Source organism: Nerophis lumbriciformis, linkage group LG18 (genome assembly GCF_033978685.3).
Source record: "Nerophis lumbriciformis linkage group LG18, RoL_Nlum_v2.1, whole genome shotgun sequence".
NCBI lineage: Eukaryota > Metazoa > Chordata > Actinopteri > Syngnathiformes > Syngnathidae > Nerophis > Nerophis lumbriciformis.
In genome coordinates, this window is record NC_084565.2 from 7,312,501 (window position 1) to 7,330,000 (window position 17,500).

Here is a 17,500-nt window from a genome sequence, read left to right on the forward strand (position 1 = left end):
GGTGGCGTTTTGGTGAATTTACGAAACTGAAACAATACATAAAGAATGCCATTGTAAGTTAATAATACTAACACAGACACTCGTAAACGTGTTAGCATATTAGCTAATGCTAACGATGCTAGCGTCATTACATGACGGTAGCACGTACAAACTCCTGCAGACATCACACATGGGACGATTTAGTAAGTAACAATTGCTTTAGTTATATTGTAAAACTTACAAACGTGGCTTGGAGTGCAGCACTTGTAGTGAGCAAACTCGTCCAAAAGATGGCGTCATAGCACAAACAATAACACACATTTTCAGTGTCTTTGCTTGTTTTTTTTGTTTTGTTCTTTTTAACTTCTTGCATATCAGCCATCAGCAAAGAAAAATACGTAAAATTAGCCGCAGTGTTCAAAGCGTGGGAAAAAAGTAGCGGCTTATAGCCAGGTATTCACGGTAACTTCCAAAATCCGATCATATCTACATCAAAATAAAGATCAATGTGCACCCAGTACTGGAATATAAATGCTTTTATTGAAATACATGTATGCTCATTTCAACTGAAAATGCACAAAATGTCCACTTTGATGGTTTTAGTCACTCCCTCCAGTAATTTCACCAATTCACACAAACTCAACCAATCTCTGCAAATTATGCGCGGCATTGCTTTGTCCTTTGTGCAACTTTTACACACATTTTGGCCAATCAAATTTGTGTATGAGCGGCACTCAAACCCACACGTCAACTAATCACATGTCTAATTAAAACTTAGTTTCTTGTGGATACCAAGCAGGGACAACATATGACAATATATCAATTATCCAACACCTACTTCCTATTCCTGTCTACAATGCTAAGCCCTCTGGGTAATGTAGTTTATCATCATTTACTTCCTAGTTTACATGTTTTTATTCAACATTTATTTATCCGGGGTAAGATCATTAACATATTTCCATTTGCAATGCTGACCTAGCAAAGTGGCAGCATTTACATGTTAGAGATGTTGAAGTGTGATGACCGTCTCTCATCGACTCTCATTTACCAACAAAACTGAGCGCTACAAGTTGACAAATGCTTTTAACGTGCGGGGTAAATGTGTTGGAACATAGATGAAAGTGTAAAACATACACGGAGAATGTCTGCAACTTGTGGACGACAAACAAACAATGAGGAAGCTTTTGGTGGTTTTTAATTAATTAGAGTAATTATTGATGTCAGTAGTCATAATGAATGAAATCAGTGCAGTCATGTGACAATACGCATGTGCTTTTACTGCCATCTGGTGTCTACTTTCAAGTCTGTGTGCTTTCAAACAAGTAAAACATCAACACAGGATTTGTTTTTCAAATTCTGTTGAAATCCTGTGCATTTTGAGGTTAAGGTCACCCAGAAAACGTTAACATTGTGTCAGGTTCAAACACTGATGACATCTATTAAACAAGACAAGAAGCAAGGAATTAAACAGAGACCGAATTACATTTGGCTCAATTGAGGTGAAACGCGTACACCTGTACCCTTGTACAGTGTCACCACGCTCTGACGAAAGATTTATTAGGACTTTCCCTGATTACATGGCAACAGCTGTTTCTAAGGGCCGGGGGTCGTAAACAGCCATCGCCTTTGATTAAAAACAGTTAAAAGAAAAGGTCGTAAAACAGTTCAACTAAAAGGTCGTAAACATTTCAACGAAATGGTCGTAAACAGTTCAAAGAAAAGGTGCCTGGAAGGGAATCTGGTCCTGCTTCCTCTCCGCTTTGTAGTTCTTGGGTCAAGACAAAATCTTTCTGTGGATTACAATATATCAAAGCAACAGAACCCTCATGTCGCTCCCCATCCTACACAGTGGAGTTTTAAGAAGCCTTTTGTTTGGTAGGATCAAAGACTGCTTTTGTCTGTTCGCCGGTCGAGCAAAACTCAATGTAACACGCAGTTGATTGATTGAAATTCATAAAATCACAAGTTGATTAAAAATGATTGAAGAAAAAAAGCCTCAAAACTTTGTAACTTTTGACACAACTTTCTAAAAAAGCTTCTGTGAATTTAGGCTTCTTAGGCTGCAACGATCCTGGAGGGACTGAAAAAGGAAACCATAAATTCTGGACTATGAGGCGCTACTTTTTTCCTACACTTTGAAACCTGCGGCTTATTAGACAGCGCAGCTAATTTATGGATTTTTTTTTTTGCTGACATCAATAATGAAAATAATTTAATGGGAAAAAACAAGAAAAAACACTGACAGGGTGTTTTATTGTTTGTGCTATGGCGTCATCTTTTTTTTTTTTTTTTTGGTCCTGTGCAGCTTCTCAGGCAAATCATATAGTAGATGTAGATGATCATATCGGCGGTACACATTTACTTTACAAAAGAGAAGTGTGGGAGACTTTCCTTGTTACCTTTTTTGTATTTGACTTTATTAAATTTATTTATATTATCATTTGGTGCAGCCGGGCCGTAGCAGGAGGGGATAGAAAGAGAGAAAAAAGGAAGACAGAGGGGGGAATTGTGGGGACAAGAGGGGGATAAGACAGAGAGACAAAAACAACAACAGCAAACACAACAATAACAACAACAACAGAACAACATCAGCAAATATGATAAGTACAAATATGATGGTAAAAGTGATAGCAAAGAAGCAGTTATTGAAATAAAAAATAATACAGAAATGACAATAAGCATTATTACTCTACAAATGGAGCAATACAAATACTAATATAAATATCACTATTGATAATGAACAATACCAATAATTTACCTTTATTATCAACAATACAGTTGTTCAAATGCAACAATACATATACGTAATGATAACTAGAGATACAAAAGAAAGCACAAAAATGGAGGGGAAGAAAGTGAAGCCAGCTATATTAACCTTGTAGATTGTTATAGTAACAATAGGTTAGGCTTTGTCAGTGTGCCATGTGTTACCCAGTTTACCCTAGGGCAACACCGTTAATATGTTTGATGAAACGTGATTATGTGCATGAGTGTATGTATGTATATGTACTTGTATATGTACAGTATGTGTATATGTTTGTACAGTGAATGTATATGTACAGAATGTGTGTGTGTATGAACAGTGAATGTATATGTACAGTATGTGTATATGTATGTTCGTACAGCGATTGGCGTCATCCTTTAGACGAATTCGCTCACATATATCGGTAATTATTTTTTAAAATGGTATTATTATTTTTTCTTCAACTTGTCAGGTTCAAACACTGATGACGTCTATTAAACAAGACAGGAAGCAAGGAATCAAACCGAGACAGAATTAAATTTGACTCAATGACGAAAGATTGTACGCTTTTATTTGGACTTTCCCCGATTACATGGCAACAGCTTTTTCTAAAGGGACGGGGGTCGTAAACAGCCATCGCCTTTGATTACAAACAGTTCAAAGAAAAGTTTGTAAAACAGTTCAAAGGTCCTGCTTCCTCTCTGCTTTGTAGTTCTCGGGTCAAGACAAAATCTTTCTGTGGATCACAGAAACAGAACACCTGCATGTTGCTTCCCATCCTACACAGTGGAGGTTTACAAGCCTTCTGCTTGGTAGGATCAAAGACAGCTTTTGTCTGCTCGCCGGGAACTCATGGCAACACAGAGTTTTGTGATAACTTAGATACAATTATTCTGACACAACTGTTCAGTCTTTTAGCCGTCCAAAATTCTTACTTACTAAAGCGTGCCATGTTTGCTGTCTATAGGAGTGTTTTCATGCATATTTGTACATGCTGTCGTAAGGTAATCAAGCTAGCGTCCTCAACAGTAGCTAATATGCTAATATACGGTGCAGCTTATATCCCGGTGCGCTCTAAAGTGCGGAAAATTGATAATTAAATGCAAGAAAGTGTTTGTCGAGCAAGGTTGGACCTCCTCCTTCTTAATCAGAGCAATGTTCTGTCAGCAGGTGTGGAGGCTCTGGTGTGCTGGCTGCTGGACCATCCCGATGTTCACACCTCAGAGGCGTCAGACGCTGACACCGTGTCGGACGAATACTCTGACGAGGAAGTGCTGGAGGAAGTTGAAGAGGTTGAGCCGACGTTCTCTGTGGTACGCCAATCTTGACTTCTGCCTCCCCGTGTACTCGCCGTTTTGTTCCTCTTCCCCTAAAGAAAAATAGTAGGAGCTGCAAAACATAACACAGTTAATCTATCTACTTTATTACTTATTATTGCATCTTAGTTGTAGTTTTCAGCAACACATTTGGATTTGCCATGTAAAATCACTAATGTATGTCAATAATAAAGCCAATGTACAAACCATATGAGTTGGGAAATTGTGTTAGATGTAAATATAAACGGAATACAATGATTTGAAAATCCATCCTTTTCAACCCATATCAGTTGAATGCACAACAAAGACAACATATTTGATGTTCAAACTCATACACTTTTCTTTTTTTTTTGCAAATAATAATTAACTTAGAATTTCATGGCTGCAACACGTGCCAAAGTAGTTGGGAAAGGGCATGTTCACCACTGTGTTACATGGCCTTTCCTTTTAACAACACTCAGTAAACGTTTGGGAACTGAGGAGACACATTTTTGAAGCTTCTCAGGTGGAATTCTTTCCCATTCTTGCTTGATGTACAGCTTAAGTTGTTCAACAGTCCGGGGGTCTCCGTTGTGCTATTTTAGGCTTCATAATGCGCCACACATTTTCAATGGGAGACAGGTCTGGACTACAGGCAGGCCAGTCTAGTACCCACACTCTTTTACTATGAAGGCACGTTGATGTAACACGTGGCTTGGCATTGTCTTGCTGAAATAAGCAGGGGCGTCCATGATAACGTTGCTTGGATGACAACATATGTTGCTCCAAAACCTGTATGTACCTTTCAGCATTAATGGCGCCTTCACAGATGTGTAAGTTACCCATGTCTTGGGCACTAATACACGCCCATACCATCACACATGCTGGCTTCTACACTTTGCGCCCATTACAATCCAGATGGTTCTTTTCCTCTTTGGTCCGGAGGACATGACGTCCACAGTTTCCAAAAACAATTTGAAATGTGGACTCGTCAGACCACAGAACACTTTTCCACTTTGTATCAGTCCATCTTAGATGAGCTCAGGCCCAGCGAAGCCGACGGCGTTTCTGGGTGTTGTTGATAAACGGTTTTCGCCTTGCATAGGAGAGTTTTAACTTGCACTTACAGATGTAGTGACCAACTGTAGTTACTGACAGTGGGTTTTTGAAGTGTTCCTGAGCCCATGTGGTGATATCTTTTACACACTGATGTCGCTTGTTGATGCAGTACAGCCTGAGGGATCGAATGTCACGGGCTTAGCTGCTTACGTGCAGTGATTTCTCCAGATTCTCCGAACCCTTTGATGATATTACGGAGCGTAGATGGGGAAATCCCTAAATTCCTTGCAATAGCTGGTTGAGAAAGGTTTTTCTTAAACTGTTCAACAATTTGCTCACGCATTCGTTGACAAAGTGGTGACCCTCGCCCCATATTTGTTTGTGAATGACTGAGCATTTCATGGAATCTACTTTTATACCCAATCATGGCACCCACCTGTTCCCAATTTGCCTGCACACCTGTGGGATGTTCCAAATAAGTGTTTGATGAGCATTCCTCAACTTTATCAGTATTTATTGCCACCTTTCCCAACTTCTTTGTCACGTGTTGCTGGCATCAAATTCTAAAGTTAATGATTATTTGCAAAAAAAAAAAAAGTTTATCTGTTTGAACATCAAATATGTTGTCTTTGTAGCATATTCAATTGAATATGGGTTGAAAAGGATTTGCAAATCATTGTATTCCGTTTATATTTACATCTAACACAATTTCCCAACTCATATGGAAACGGGGTTTGTATATTAGCATCACGCTAGCACATTTTTGGAAATGTGGAGCTTTACTTACGTTGGAGCGTTTTTTTTTTAGTAAATTTCTTTGCTGGCATTGAAAATTGCAACATTACCGAGAGGTTGTTTGGCAGTGTTCGCTCTCAGTGCTTCTGGAGTGATGTCATGCGCAACCAAGGTACCGTAAGACTGCACCGTTGGATTTTACGTGAATCGTATGGTGCCCAGAAAGTACGGGATTCAGTACCCATCCTTAGTATTAAGTACAATACTTACAGTATAAACACTTTGTAGTACTCAACAAAAGACACAACAGGCAAATTGAACTTAATGGCAAAGACTACTTCTTGATGTCTCTACACTATTAAATACACTACCTACAGTATAAACACTTTGTAGTACTCAACAAAAGACACAACTTGAAAATGGAACTTAATGGCAAAGAATAATTCCTGATGTCTGTACACTATTAAGTACAATACCTACAGTATAAACACTTTGTAGTACTCAACAAAAGACACGGCTGACAAATTTAACTTAATGGCAAAGACTACTTCCTGATGTCTCTACACTATTAAGTACAATACCTACAGTATAAACACTTTGTAGTACTCAACAAAAGACACGACTGGGAAATGGAAATCAATGGCAAAGACTACTTCCTGATGTCGCTACACTATTAAGTACAATAACTACAGTACAAACACTTTGTAGTACTCAACAAAAGACACAACTGGGAAATGGAACTTAATGGCAAAGACTACTTCCTGATGTCTCTACACTATTAAGTACAATAATTCCAGTACAAACACTTTGTAGTACTCAAAAAAAGACACAACTGGGAAATGGAACTTAATGGCAAAGACTACTTCCTGATGTCTCTACACTATTAAGTACAATAACTACAGTACAAACACTTTGTAGTACTCAACAAAAGACACAACTGGGAAATGGAACTTAATGGCAAAGACTAAATCCTGGCGTCTCTACAATATTAAGTACACATCTTACAGTATAAACACGTTGTGGAAATCAACCAAAGACACAACTGGCCAATTTGACTAAATGGTAAAAACTACTTCCTGATGTTTCTACATTATGAAGTACAATACCTATAGTATAAACACTTTGTAGTACTCAACAAAAGACACGACTGGTAAATGGAATTTAATGGCAAAAAGTACTTTCTGATGTCTCTACACTATTGTGTACAATATATACAGTACAAACACTTTGTAGTACTCAACAAAAGACACAACTGGCATATGGAACGCAATGGCAAAGACTACTTTCTGATGTCTCTACACTATTAAGTAGAATACCTACAGTATAAACACTTTGTAGTACTCACTAGAAGACATGATTGGCAAATGGAACTTAATGTCAAAGACTACTTCCTGATGTCTCTTCACCTTCTAACGTGCTAGAAGTGCATCTGCATGCAAAGTCTAATATGTAATACTTGCAAACGAGACGAAGAAGTGTAAGAAAAGAAGATACGACAATTGGACAGCGCAGTTATCATTATGTTAAATAAAAAAAAAAATTTTATTATAAAACTAATTAACATTTATTACAACATGAACACACACAAAAGTACAGAAAATTGGTACCCTTTAATACCGGTCCCCAGGTTCTGGGAGTTGGTACCGTATCGGTTCAAATGTTAATGGGATTTCAACACCTCCAAATGCGTCACAGAAAACTACAACTAAGATGCACGGTACAAACAGCTGCAATCTAATAAGTACAATACTTACATTATTAACACTTTTTAGGGTGCAACAAAAACCGCACACCATAAACTACTGCCATCTAACGTCTTGGACTCGCAGCTGTAATTGCAACTTAATGTCATACTTGCAAATGATTATATGATAACAAAACAATATGTAACAACTGGACAGCAGTTATCATAATCAGCTCATTCAAAAAATTTGGATTTATTATAAAAAACTATTAATATTTATTAACACACACAAAACTACAGAAAATTGGTATCATTTAGTACCAGTATAAATTTCCAGGTTACTGGAATTGGTACCGTATCAGTTCAAATGTGAAAGATACCTATCCCTATGTAGGACTCAGCAAAAGACATTGAACTTAATGGCAAAGACTACTTCCTTACTACAACAACACACCTTGGGCAAACTGAAACGAATACTTGCAAATGATTTTCAGAAGTGTAAGAAAACAACATGTAATTGTTTTCAGCTCACTCTTAAATGTTACATAAAAAAACATATTTCAATATTACATTTTATCTTATGTGTATGTTACGTGTATGTTTACGTGTATGTTTACGTCTATGTTTACGTCTATGGTTACGTATGTTTACGTTTATGGTTACGTGTATGGTTATGTGTATGTGTGGTTACGTGTATGTTTACGTGTAAGTGAATGGTTACGTGTATGTTTACGTGTATGGTTATGTGTATGTTTACGTGGATGTGTATGTTTATGTGTATGTTTACGTGGATGTGTATGTTTATGTGCATGTTTACGTGTATTGTTACGTGTAAGTGTATGGTTATGTGTATAGTTGCTTGTATGGTTACGTGTAAGTGTATGGTTTTGTGTATGGTTACGTGTATGTTTACATGTATGGTTACGTGTATGTTTACATATATGGTTATGTGTATGGTTACGTGTATGTTTACTTGTATGGTTACTTGTATGTTTACATTTATGGTTACGTTTATGGTTATGTGTATGTGTGGTTACGTGTATGGTTACGTGTAAGTGTATGGTTACGTGTATGTTTACGTAGATGTGTATGTTTATGTGGATGTTTACGTGTATTGTTATGTGTATGTGGATAGTTGCTTGTATGGTTATGTGTAAGTGTACGGTTACGTGCAAGTGTATGGTTACATGTATGTTTACGTTTATGGTTATGTGTATGTGTGATTATGTGTATGGTTACGTGTATGTTTACGTGTAAGTGTATGGTTACGTGTATGTTTACATATATGTTTATGTGTATGGTTATGTGTATGTTTACGTGGATGTGTATGTTTATGTGGATGTTTACGTGTATTGTTACGTGTAAGTGTATGGTTATGTGTATAGTTGCTTGAATGGTTATGTGTAAGTGTATGGTTACGTGTATGTTTACTTACGTATATGGTTATGTGTACGGTTACGTGTAAGTGTATGGTTTTGTTTATGGTTACGTGTATGTTTACTTCTATGTTTACGTTTATGGTTACGTGTATGGTTATGTGTATGTTTACGTGTAAGTGTATGGTTACGAATATGTCTACATATATGTTTATGTGTATGTTAACGTGGACGTGTATGTTTATGTGGATGTTTACATGTATTGTTACGTGTAAGTGTATGGTTATGTGTATGTGTATAGTTGCTTGTGTGGTTTCGTGTAAGTGTATGGTTACGTGTATGTTTACATATATGGTTATGTGTATGGTTACGTGTAAGAGTATGGTTACGTGCATGTTTACATATACAGTATGTTTACCTGTATGGTTATGTGTATGTTTACGTGGATGTGTGGATGTTTATGTGGATGTTTACCTGTATTGTTACGTGTAAGTGTGTGGTTATGTGTATGTGTATAGTTGCTTGTATGGTTACGTTTAAGTGTATGGTTACGTAAAAGTGTATGGTTACGTGTATGTTTACATATATGGTTATGTGAATGGTTACGTGTAAGTGTATGGTTACATGTATGGTTACGTGTAAGTGTATGGTTGTGTATGTATGTTTACGTGGATGTGTATGGTTGTGTTTACGTGTATGTTTACGTATATGCTTATGTTTATGCTTATGTGTATGTTTGCGTATATGCTTATGTGTATGTTTACGTTTATGCTTATGTGTATGTTTACGTATATGCTTATGTGTATGTTTACGTTTATGCTTATGTGTATGTTTACGTGTATGTTTATGTATACGCTTATGTGTATGTTTACGTATATGCTTATGTTTATGCTTCTGTGTATGTTTACGTGTATGTTTACGTATATGCTTATGTTTATGCTTATGTGTATGTTTACGTTTATGTTTATGTGTATGTTTACGTATATGCTTATGTGTATGTTTACGTATATGCTTATGTATATGTTTACGTATATGCTTATGTGTATGTTTACGTATATGCTTATGTGTATGTTTACGTTTATGCTTATATGTATGTTTACGTGTATGTTTACCTATATGCTTATGTGTATGTTTACGTTTATGCTTATGTGTATGTTTACGTATATGCTTATGTTTATGCTTCTGTGTATGTTTACGTGTATGTTTACGTATATGTTTATGTTTATGCTTATGTGTATGTTTACGTTTATGCTTATGTTTATGCTTCTGTGTATGTTTACGTGTATGTTTACGTATATGTTTATGTTTATGCTTATGTGTATGTTTACGTTTATGCTTATGTGTATGTTTACGTATATGCTTATGTGTATGTTTACGTTTATGCTTATGTGTATGTTTACGTATATGCTTATGTGTATGTTTACGTGTATGTTTACGTATATGCTTATGTGTATGCTAACGTTTATGCTTATGTGTATGTTTACGTGTGTTTAGCCTCCTGGTGCAGTGGTGACAGAAAGCCAGACGTTCAAGAAGAGATCAGATTTCCTAAGTAACGACGACTATGCCGTTTACGTGCGAGAGAACATTCAGGTAAGAGGATGACGCCACACCAGGCTAGTGTCAACATGACGTGGTGGGCGTGTCCACAGGTGGGCATGATGGTGAAGTGCTGCAGGGCGTACGAGGAAGTGTACGACGGAGACACGGGCAAAGTGATCAAGCTGGACCGCGACGGACTCCACGACTTGAACGTGCAGTGCGACTGGCAGCAGAAGGGCGGCACCTACTGGGTGCGCTACATCCATATCGAGCTGATTGGTGAGCTAGTGGGTGTCCATCGACGGAGCCCAGGACATCTTTTTGACGCCTCCACTCCTTCTCGCAGGATTCCCACCTCAAAGTTCTCCCTCCCACATAAAGATCGGCGACAAAGTGATAGTGAAACCTTCCGTCACCACGCCAAAGTACAAATGGGGCTCGGTCACCCACAGGAGTGTGGGCGTGGTCAAAGGCAAGTGTGTCTTTTGGGTCATGACGTGTCACCTGGACAGGTAAGTGCCTTTTTAACCCCAGACTGTCACCTCCCTCGCTCTCATGCAGCCTTCAGTGCCAACGGGAAGGACGTGATCGTGGACTTTCCTCAGCAGTCACACTGGACCGGCCTGTTGGCCGAGATGGAGCTGGTTCCCAGTGTGCACCCTGGGATCAGGTCAGACTTTAGACTCACCTGATCATGGCTGTACAATGAAAAACATGTACGCTGGAACCACACTTAAGTCTTCTTGGACTATATACAAGTTTGTACAGTGGAACCTCCATTTACACACTTAAGTCTTCTTGGACTTTATAGAAGTTTGTACATTTGAACCTCCATTTATCTACTTAAGTCTTTTTGGACTTTATACAAGATTGTACGCTGGAACCTCCATTCATCTACTTAAGTCTTCTTGGACTACATATACATTTGTACAGTTGAACCTCCATTTATCTACTTAAGTCTTCTTGGACTATATAAAAGGTTTGTACGGTTGAACCTCCATTTGCACACTTAAGTATTTTTGGACTATATACAAATTTGTACATTTGAACCTCAATTTACCAACTTAAGTCTTCTTGGACTATATATAAGTTTGTACATTTGAACCTTCATTTACCAACTTAAGTATTTTTGGACTATATACAAGTTTGTACATTTGAACCTTCATTTACCAACTTAAGTCTTCTTGGACTATATATACGTTTTTACATTTGAACCTCCATTTACACACTTAAGTCTTCTTGGACTTTATACAAGTTTGTACATTTGAACCTCCATTTACCAACTTAAGTCGTCTTGGACTATATAAAGGGTTTGTACGGTTGAACCTCCATTTACACACTTAAGTCTTCTTGGACTATATGTAAGTTTGTACAGTGGAACCTCCATTTACACACTTAAGTCTTCTTGGACTATATAAAAGGTTTGTACGGTTGAACCTCCATTGGCACACCTAAGTATTTTTGGACTATATACAAGTTTGTACAATTGAAACTTCATTTACCAACTTAAATGTTCTTGGACTATATATAAGTTTGTACATTTGAACTTCCATTTACCTACTTAAGTCTTCTTGGACTATATATACGTTTGTACGCTGGAACCTCCATTTACACACTTAAATCTTCTTAGATTATATATACATTTGTACAGTTGAACCTCCATTCATCTACTTAAGTCTTCTTGGACTATATATAAGTTTGTACATTTGAACCTCAATTTACCAACTTAAGTCTTCTTGGACTATATATCAGTTTGTACAATGGAACCTCCATTTACCAACTTAAATCTTCTTGGACTATATATAAGTTTGTATATTTGAACCTCCATTTACCAACTTAAGTCTTCTTAAACTATATAAAAGGTTTGTACGGTTGAACCTCCATTTACACACTTAAGTATTTTTGGACTATATACAAGTTTGTACATTTGAACCTTCATTTACCAACTTAAGTCTTCTTGGACTATATATAAGTTTGTACATTTGAACCTTCATTTACCAACTTAAGTCTTCTTGGACTATATATAAGATTGTACAGTTGAACCTCCATTTACACACTTAAGTCTTCTTGGACTATATATAAGTTTGTACAGTTGAACCTCCATTTACACACTTAAGTCTTCTTGGACTATATAAAAGGTTTGTACGGTTGAACCTCCATTTACACACTTAAGTCTTCTTGGACTATATATAAGTTTGTACAGTGGAACCTCCATTTACCAACTTAAGTCTTCTTGGACTATATATACGTTTGTATGCTGGAACCTCCATTTACCAACTTAAATCTTCTTAGACTACATATACATTTGTACAGTTGAACCTCCATTCATCTACTTAAGTCTTCTTGGACTATATATAAGTTTGTACATTTGAACCTCAATTTACCAACTTAAGTCTTCTTGGACTGTATATAAGTTTGTACAATGGAACCTCCATTTACCAATTAAGTCTTCTTGGACTATACATAAGTTTGTACATTTGAACCTCCATTTACCAACTTAAGTCTTCTTGAACTATATAAAAGGTTTGTACGGTTGAACCTCCATTTACACACTTAAGTATTTTTGGACTATATACAAGTTTGTACATTTGAACCTTCATTTACCAACTTAAGTCTTTTTGGACTATATATAAGTTTGTACATTTGAACCTCCATTTACCAACTTAAGTCTTCTTGGACTATATATAAGTTTGTACATTTGAACCTCAGTTTACCAACTTAAGTCTTCTTGGACTATATATACGTTTGTACGATGGAACCTCCATTTACCAACTTAAATCTTCTTAGATTATATATACATTTGTACAGTTGAACCTCCATTTATCTACTTAAGTCTTCTTGGACTATATATACGTTTGTACATTTGAACCTCAGTTTACCAACTTAAGTCTTTTTGGACTATATATAAGTTTGTACATTTGAACCTCCATTTACCAACTGAAGTCTTCTTGGACTATATATAAGTTTGTACATTTGAACCTCCATTTACCAACTTAAGTCTTCTTGAACTATATAAAAGGTTTGTACGGTTGAACCTCCATTTACACACTTAAGTATTTTTGGACTATATACAAGTTTGTACATTTGAACCTTCATTTACCAACTTAAGTCTTTTTGGACTATATATAAGTTTGTACATTTGAACCTCCATTTACCAACTTAAGTCTTCTTGGACTATATATAAGTTTGTACATTTGAACCTCAGTTTACCAACTTAAGTCTTCTTGGACTATATATACGTTTGTACGATGGAACCTCCATTTACCAACTTAAATCTTCTTAGATTATATATACATTTGTACAGTTGAACCTCCATTTATCTACTTAAGTCTTCTTGGACTATATATACGTTTGTACATTTGAACCTCAGTTTACCAACTTAAGTCTTTTTGGACTATATATAAGTTTGTACATTTGAACCTCCATTTACCAACTGAAGTCTTCTTGGACTATATATAAGTTTGTACATTTGAACCTCCATTTACCAACTTAAGTCTTCTTGGACTATATAAAAGGTTTGTACGGTTGAACCTCCATTTACACACTTAAGTCTTTTTGGACTATATAAAAGGTTTGTACGGTTGAACCTCCATTTACACACTTAAGTCTTTTTGGACTACCGTATATACAAGTTTGTACATTTGAACCTCCATTTACCAACTTAAGTCTTCTTGGACTATATATAAGTTTTTACATTTGAACCTCCATTTACCAACTTAAGTCTTCTTGGACTATATATACGTTTGTACGATGGAACCTCCATTTACCAACTTAAATCTTCTTAGATTATATATACATTGTACAGTTGAACCTCCATTCATCTACTTAAGTCTTCTTGGACTATATTAAAGGTTTGTACGGTTGAACCTCAATTTACACACTTAAGTCTTCTTGGACTATATATAAGTTTTTACATTTGAACCTCCATTTACCAACTTAAGTCTTCTTGGACTATATAAAGGGTTTGTACGGTTGAACCTCCATTTACCCACTTAAGTCTTTTTGGACTTTATACAAGTTCGTATGCTGGAACCTCCATTTACACACTTAAGTCTTCTTAGACTACATATACATTTGTACATTTGAACCTCCATTTATCTACTTAAGTCTTCTTAAACTATATAAAAGGTTTGTACGATTGAACCGCCATTTGCATACTTAAGTCTTTCTGGACTATATATAAGTTTTTACATTTGAACCTCGATTTACCAACTTAAGTCTTCTTGGACTATATATACGTTTGTACGCTGGAACCTCCAATTACCAACTTAAATCTTAGATTATATATACATTTGTACAGTTGAACCTCCATTCATCTACTTAAGTCTTCTTGGACTATATACAAGTTTGTACATTTGAACCTCAATTTACCAACTTAAGTCTTTTTGGACTATATATAAGTTTGTACATTTGAACCTCAATTTACCAACTTAAGTCTTCTTGGACTATATATAAGTTTGTATGCTGGAACCTCCATTTACCAACTTAAATCTTCTTGGACTATATATAAGTTTTTACATTTGAACCTCCATTTACCAACTTAAGTCTTCTTGGACTATATATAAGTTTTTACATTTGAACCTCCATTTACCAACTTAAGTCTTCTTGAACTATATAAAAGGTTTGTACGGTTCAACCTCCATCTACACACTTAAGTCTTTTTGGACTATATACAAGTTTGTACATTTGAACCTCCATTTACCAACTTAAATCTTCTTGGACTGTATATAAGTTTGTACATTTGAACCTCCATTTACCAACTTAAGTCTTCTTGGACTATATAAAAGGTTTGTACGGTTGAACCTCCATTTACACACTTAAGTCTTTTTGGACTATATAAAAGGTTTGTACGGTTGAACCTCCATTTACACACTTAAGTCTTTTTGGACTATATACAAGTTTGTACATTTGAACCTCCATTTACCAACTTAAGTCTTCTTGGACTATATATACGTTTGTACGATGGAACCTCCATTTACCAACTTAAATCTTCTTAGATTATATATACATTTGTACAGTTGAACCTCCATTCATCTACTTAAGTCTTCTTGGACTATATATACGTTTGTACATTTGAACCTCAGTTTACCAACTTAAGTCTTTTTGGACTATATATAAGTTTTTACATTTGAACCTCCATTTACCAACTTAAGTCTTCTTGGACTATATAAAGGGTTTGTACGGTTGAACCTCCATTTACCCACTTAAGTCTTTTTGGACTTTATACAAGTTTGTATGCTGTAACCTCCATTTACATTACGATTGAACCGCCATTTGCATACTTAAGTCTTTCTGGACTATATATAAGTTTTTACATTTGAACCTCGATTTACCAACTTAAGTCTTCTTGGACTATATATACGTTTGTACGCTGGAACCTCCAATTACCAACTTAAATCTTCTTAGATTATATATACATTTGTACAGTTGAACCTCCATTCATCTACTTAAGTCTTCTTGGACTATATACAAGTTTGTACATTTGAACCTCAATTTACCAACTTAAGTCTTCTTGGACTATATATAAGTTTGTACATTTGAACCTCAATTTACCAACTTAAGTCTTGGACTATATATAAGTTTGTATGCTGGAACCTCCATTTACCAACTTAAATCTTCTTGGACTATATATAAGTTTTTACATTTGAACCTCCATTTACCAACTTAAGTCTTCTTGGACTATATATAAGTTTTTACATTTGAACCTCCATTTACCAACTTAAGTCTTCTTGAACTATATAAAAGGTTTGTACGGTTGAACCTCCATCTACACACTTAAGTCTTTTTGGACTATATACAAGTTTGTACATTTGAACCTCCATTTACCAACTTAAATCTTCTTGGACTATATATAAGTTTGTACATTTGAACCTCCATTTACCAACTTAAATCTTCTTGGACTATATATAAGTTTGTACATTTGAACCTCCATTTACCAACTTAAGTCTTCTTGGACTATATATAAGTTTGTACATTTGAACCTCCATTTACCAACTTAAGTCTTTTTGGACTACATACAAGTTTGTACATTTGAACCTCCATTTACCAACGTAAGTCTTAGACTATATAAAAGTTTTGTACATATGTTCCTCCATTTACCATTTTAAGTCGTAGACTATATAAAAAGTTTGTATAGTGGAACTTCCATTTACCAACTTAAGTCTATCGTGTTCAAAGTGTACAAACCTTCACTAAAATATGGACTTTGGTCGAGGCCGGAACCTATGATTCATATTTACAATGTTTCCTATGGAGAAATTTGCTTCAATACACAAACTTTTCTGTGTACAAACCCTGTTCAAGAACCAATTAAAGTTTGCAAATCGAGGCTCCATTGTTGACAAATTGTGTGCTTATTGGATCACATTTAGTTGTTAACTGGTTGTCCAGCTTCGCACAAGTAAACACTCTGCAGGACTGCTTATATCGCACATGATATCACACACAAGTAAACAGGCTGCAGGACAGCTTGTATCGCACATGATATCACACACAAGTAAACACTCTGCAGGACTGCTTGTATCGCACATGATATCACACACAAGTAAACACTCTGCAGGACTGCTTGTATCGCACATGATATCACATACAAGTAAAAAGTCTGCAGGATTGCTTGTATCGCACATGATGTCACACACAAGTAAACAGGCTGCAGGGCTGCTTGTATCGCACATGATATCACATACAAGTAAACACGCTGCAGGGTTGCTTGTATCGCACATGATATCACACACAAGTAAACACGTTGCAGAACTGCTTGTATCGCACATGATATCACACACAAGTAAATACTCTGCAGGACTGCTTGTATCCCACATGATAGCACACACAAGTAAAAAGTCTGCAGGACTGCTTGTATCGCATATGATATCAAACACAAGTAAACACTCTGCAGGACTGCTTGTATCGCACATGATATCAAACACAAGTAAACACTCTGCAGGACTGCTTTTATCGCACATGATATCACACACAAGTAAACACGTTGCAGGACTGCTTGTATCGCACATGATATCACACACAAGTAAATACTCTGCAGGACTGCTTGTATCGCACATGATATCACACACAAGTAAAAAGTCTGCAG

At 36.1% G+C, this 17,500-nt stretch overlaps 1 protein-coding gene across 9 annotated transcripts in view; it reads left to right on the forward strand.

Moving 5' to 3' along the window:
- The window catches only part of herc2 (HECT and RLD domain containing E3 ubiquitin protein ligase 2), a 362,023-nt gene that overhangs the window by 180,987 nt on the left and 163,536 nt on the right, over positions 1–17,500 (forward strand). For 5 of the 9 annotated variants that reach the window (XM_072915066.1, XM_072915069.1, XM_072915067.1 and 2 more), the window contains exons 47-51: positions 3,890–4,035; positions 10,366–10,464; positions 10,524–10,692; positions 10,760–10,885; positions 10,975–11,083. In XM_072915066.1, the coding sequence (XP_072771167.1) occupies positions 3,890–4,035; positions 10,366–10,464; positions 10,524–10,692; positions 10,760–10,885; positions 10,975–11,083 (649 nt within the window). The remainder of the gene's footprint in view (positions 1–3,889; positions 4,036–10,365; positions 10,465–10,523; positions 10,693–10,759; positions 10,886–10,974; positions 11,084–17,500) is intronic. The other 4 variants (XM_072915071.1, XM_072915072.1, XM_072915065.1 and 1 more) reach the window with 1 other exon arrangement.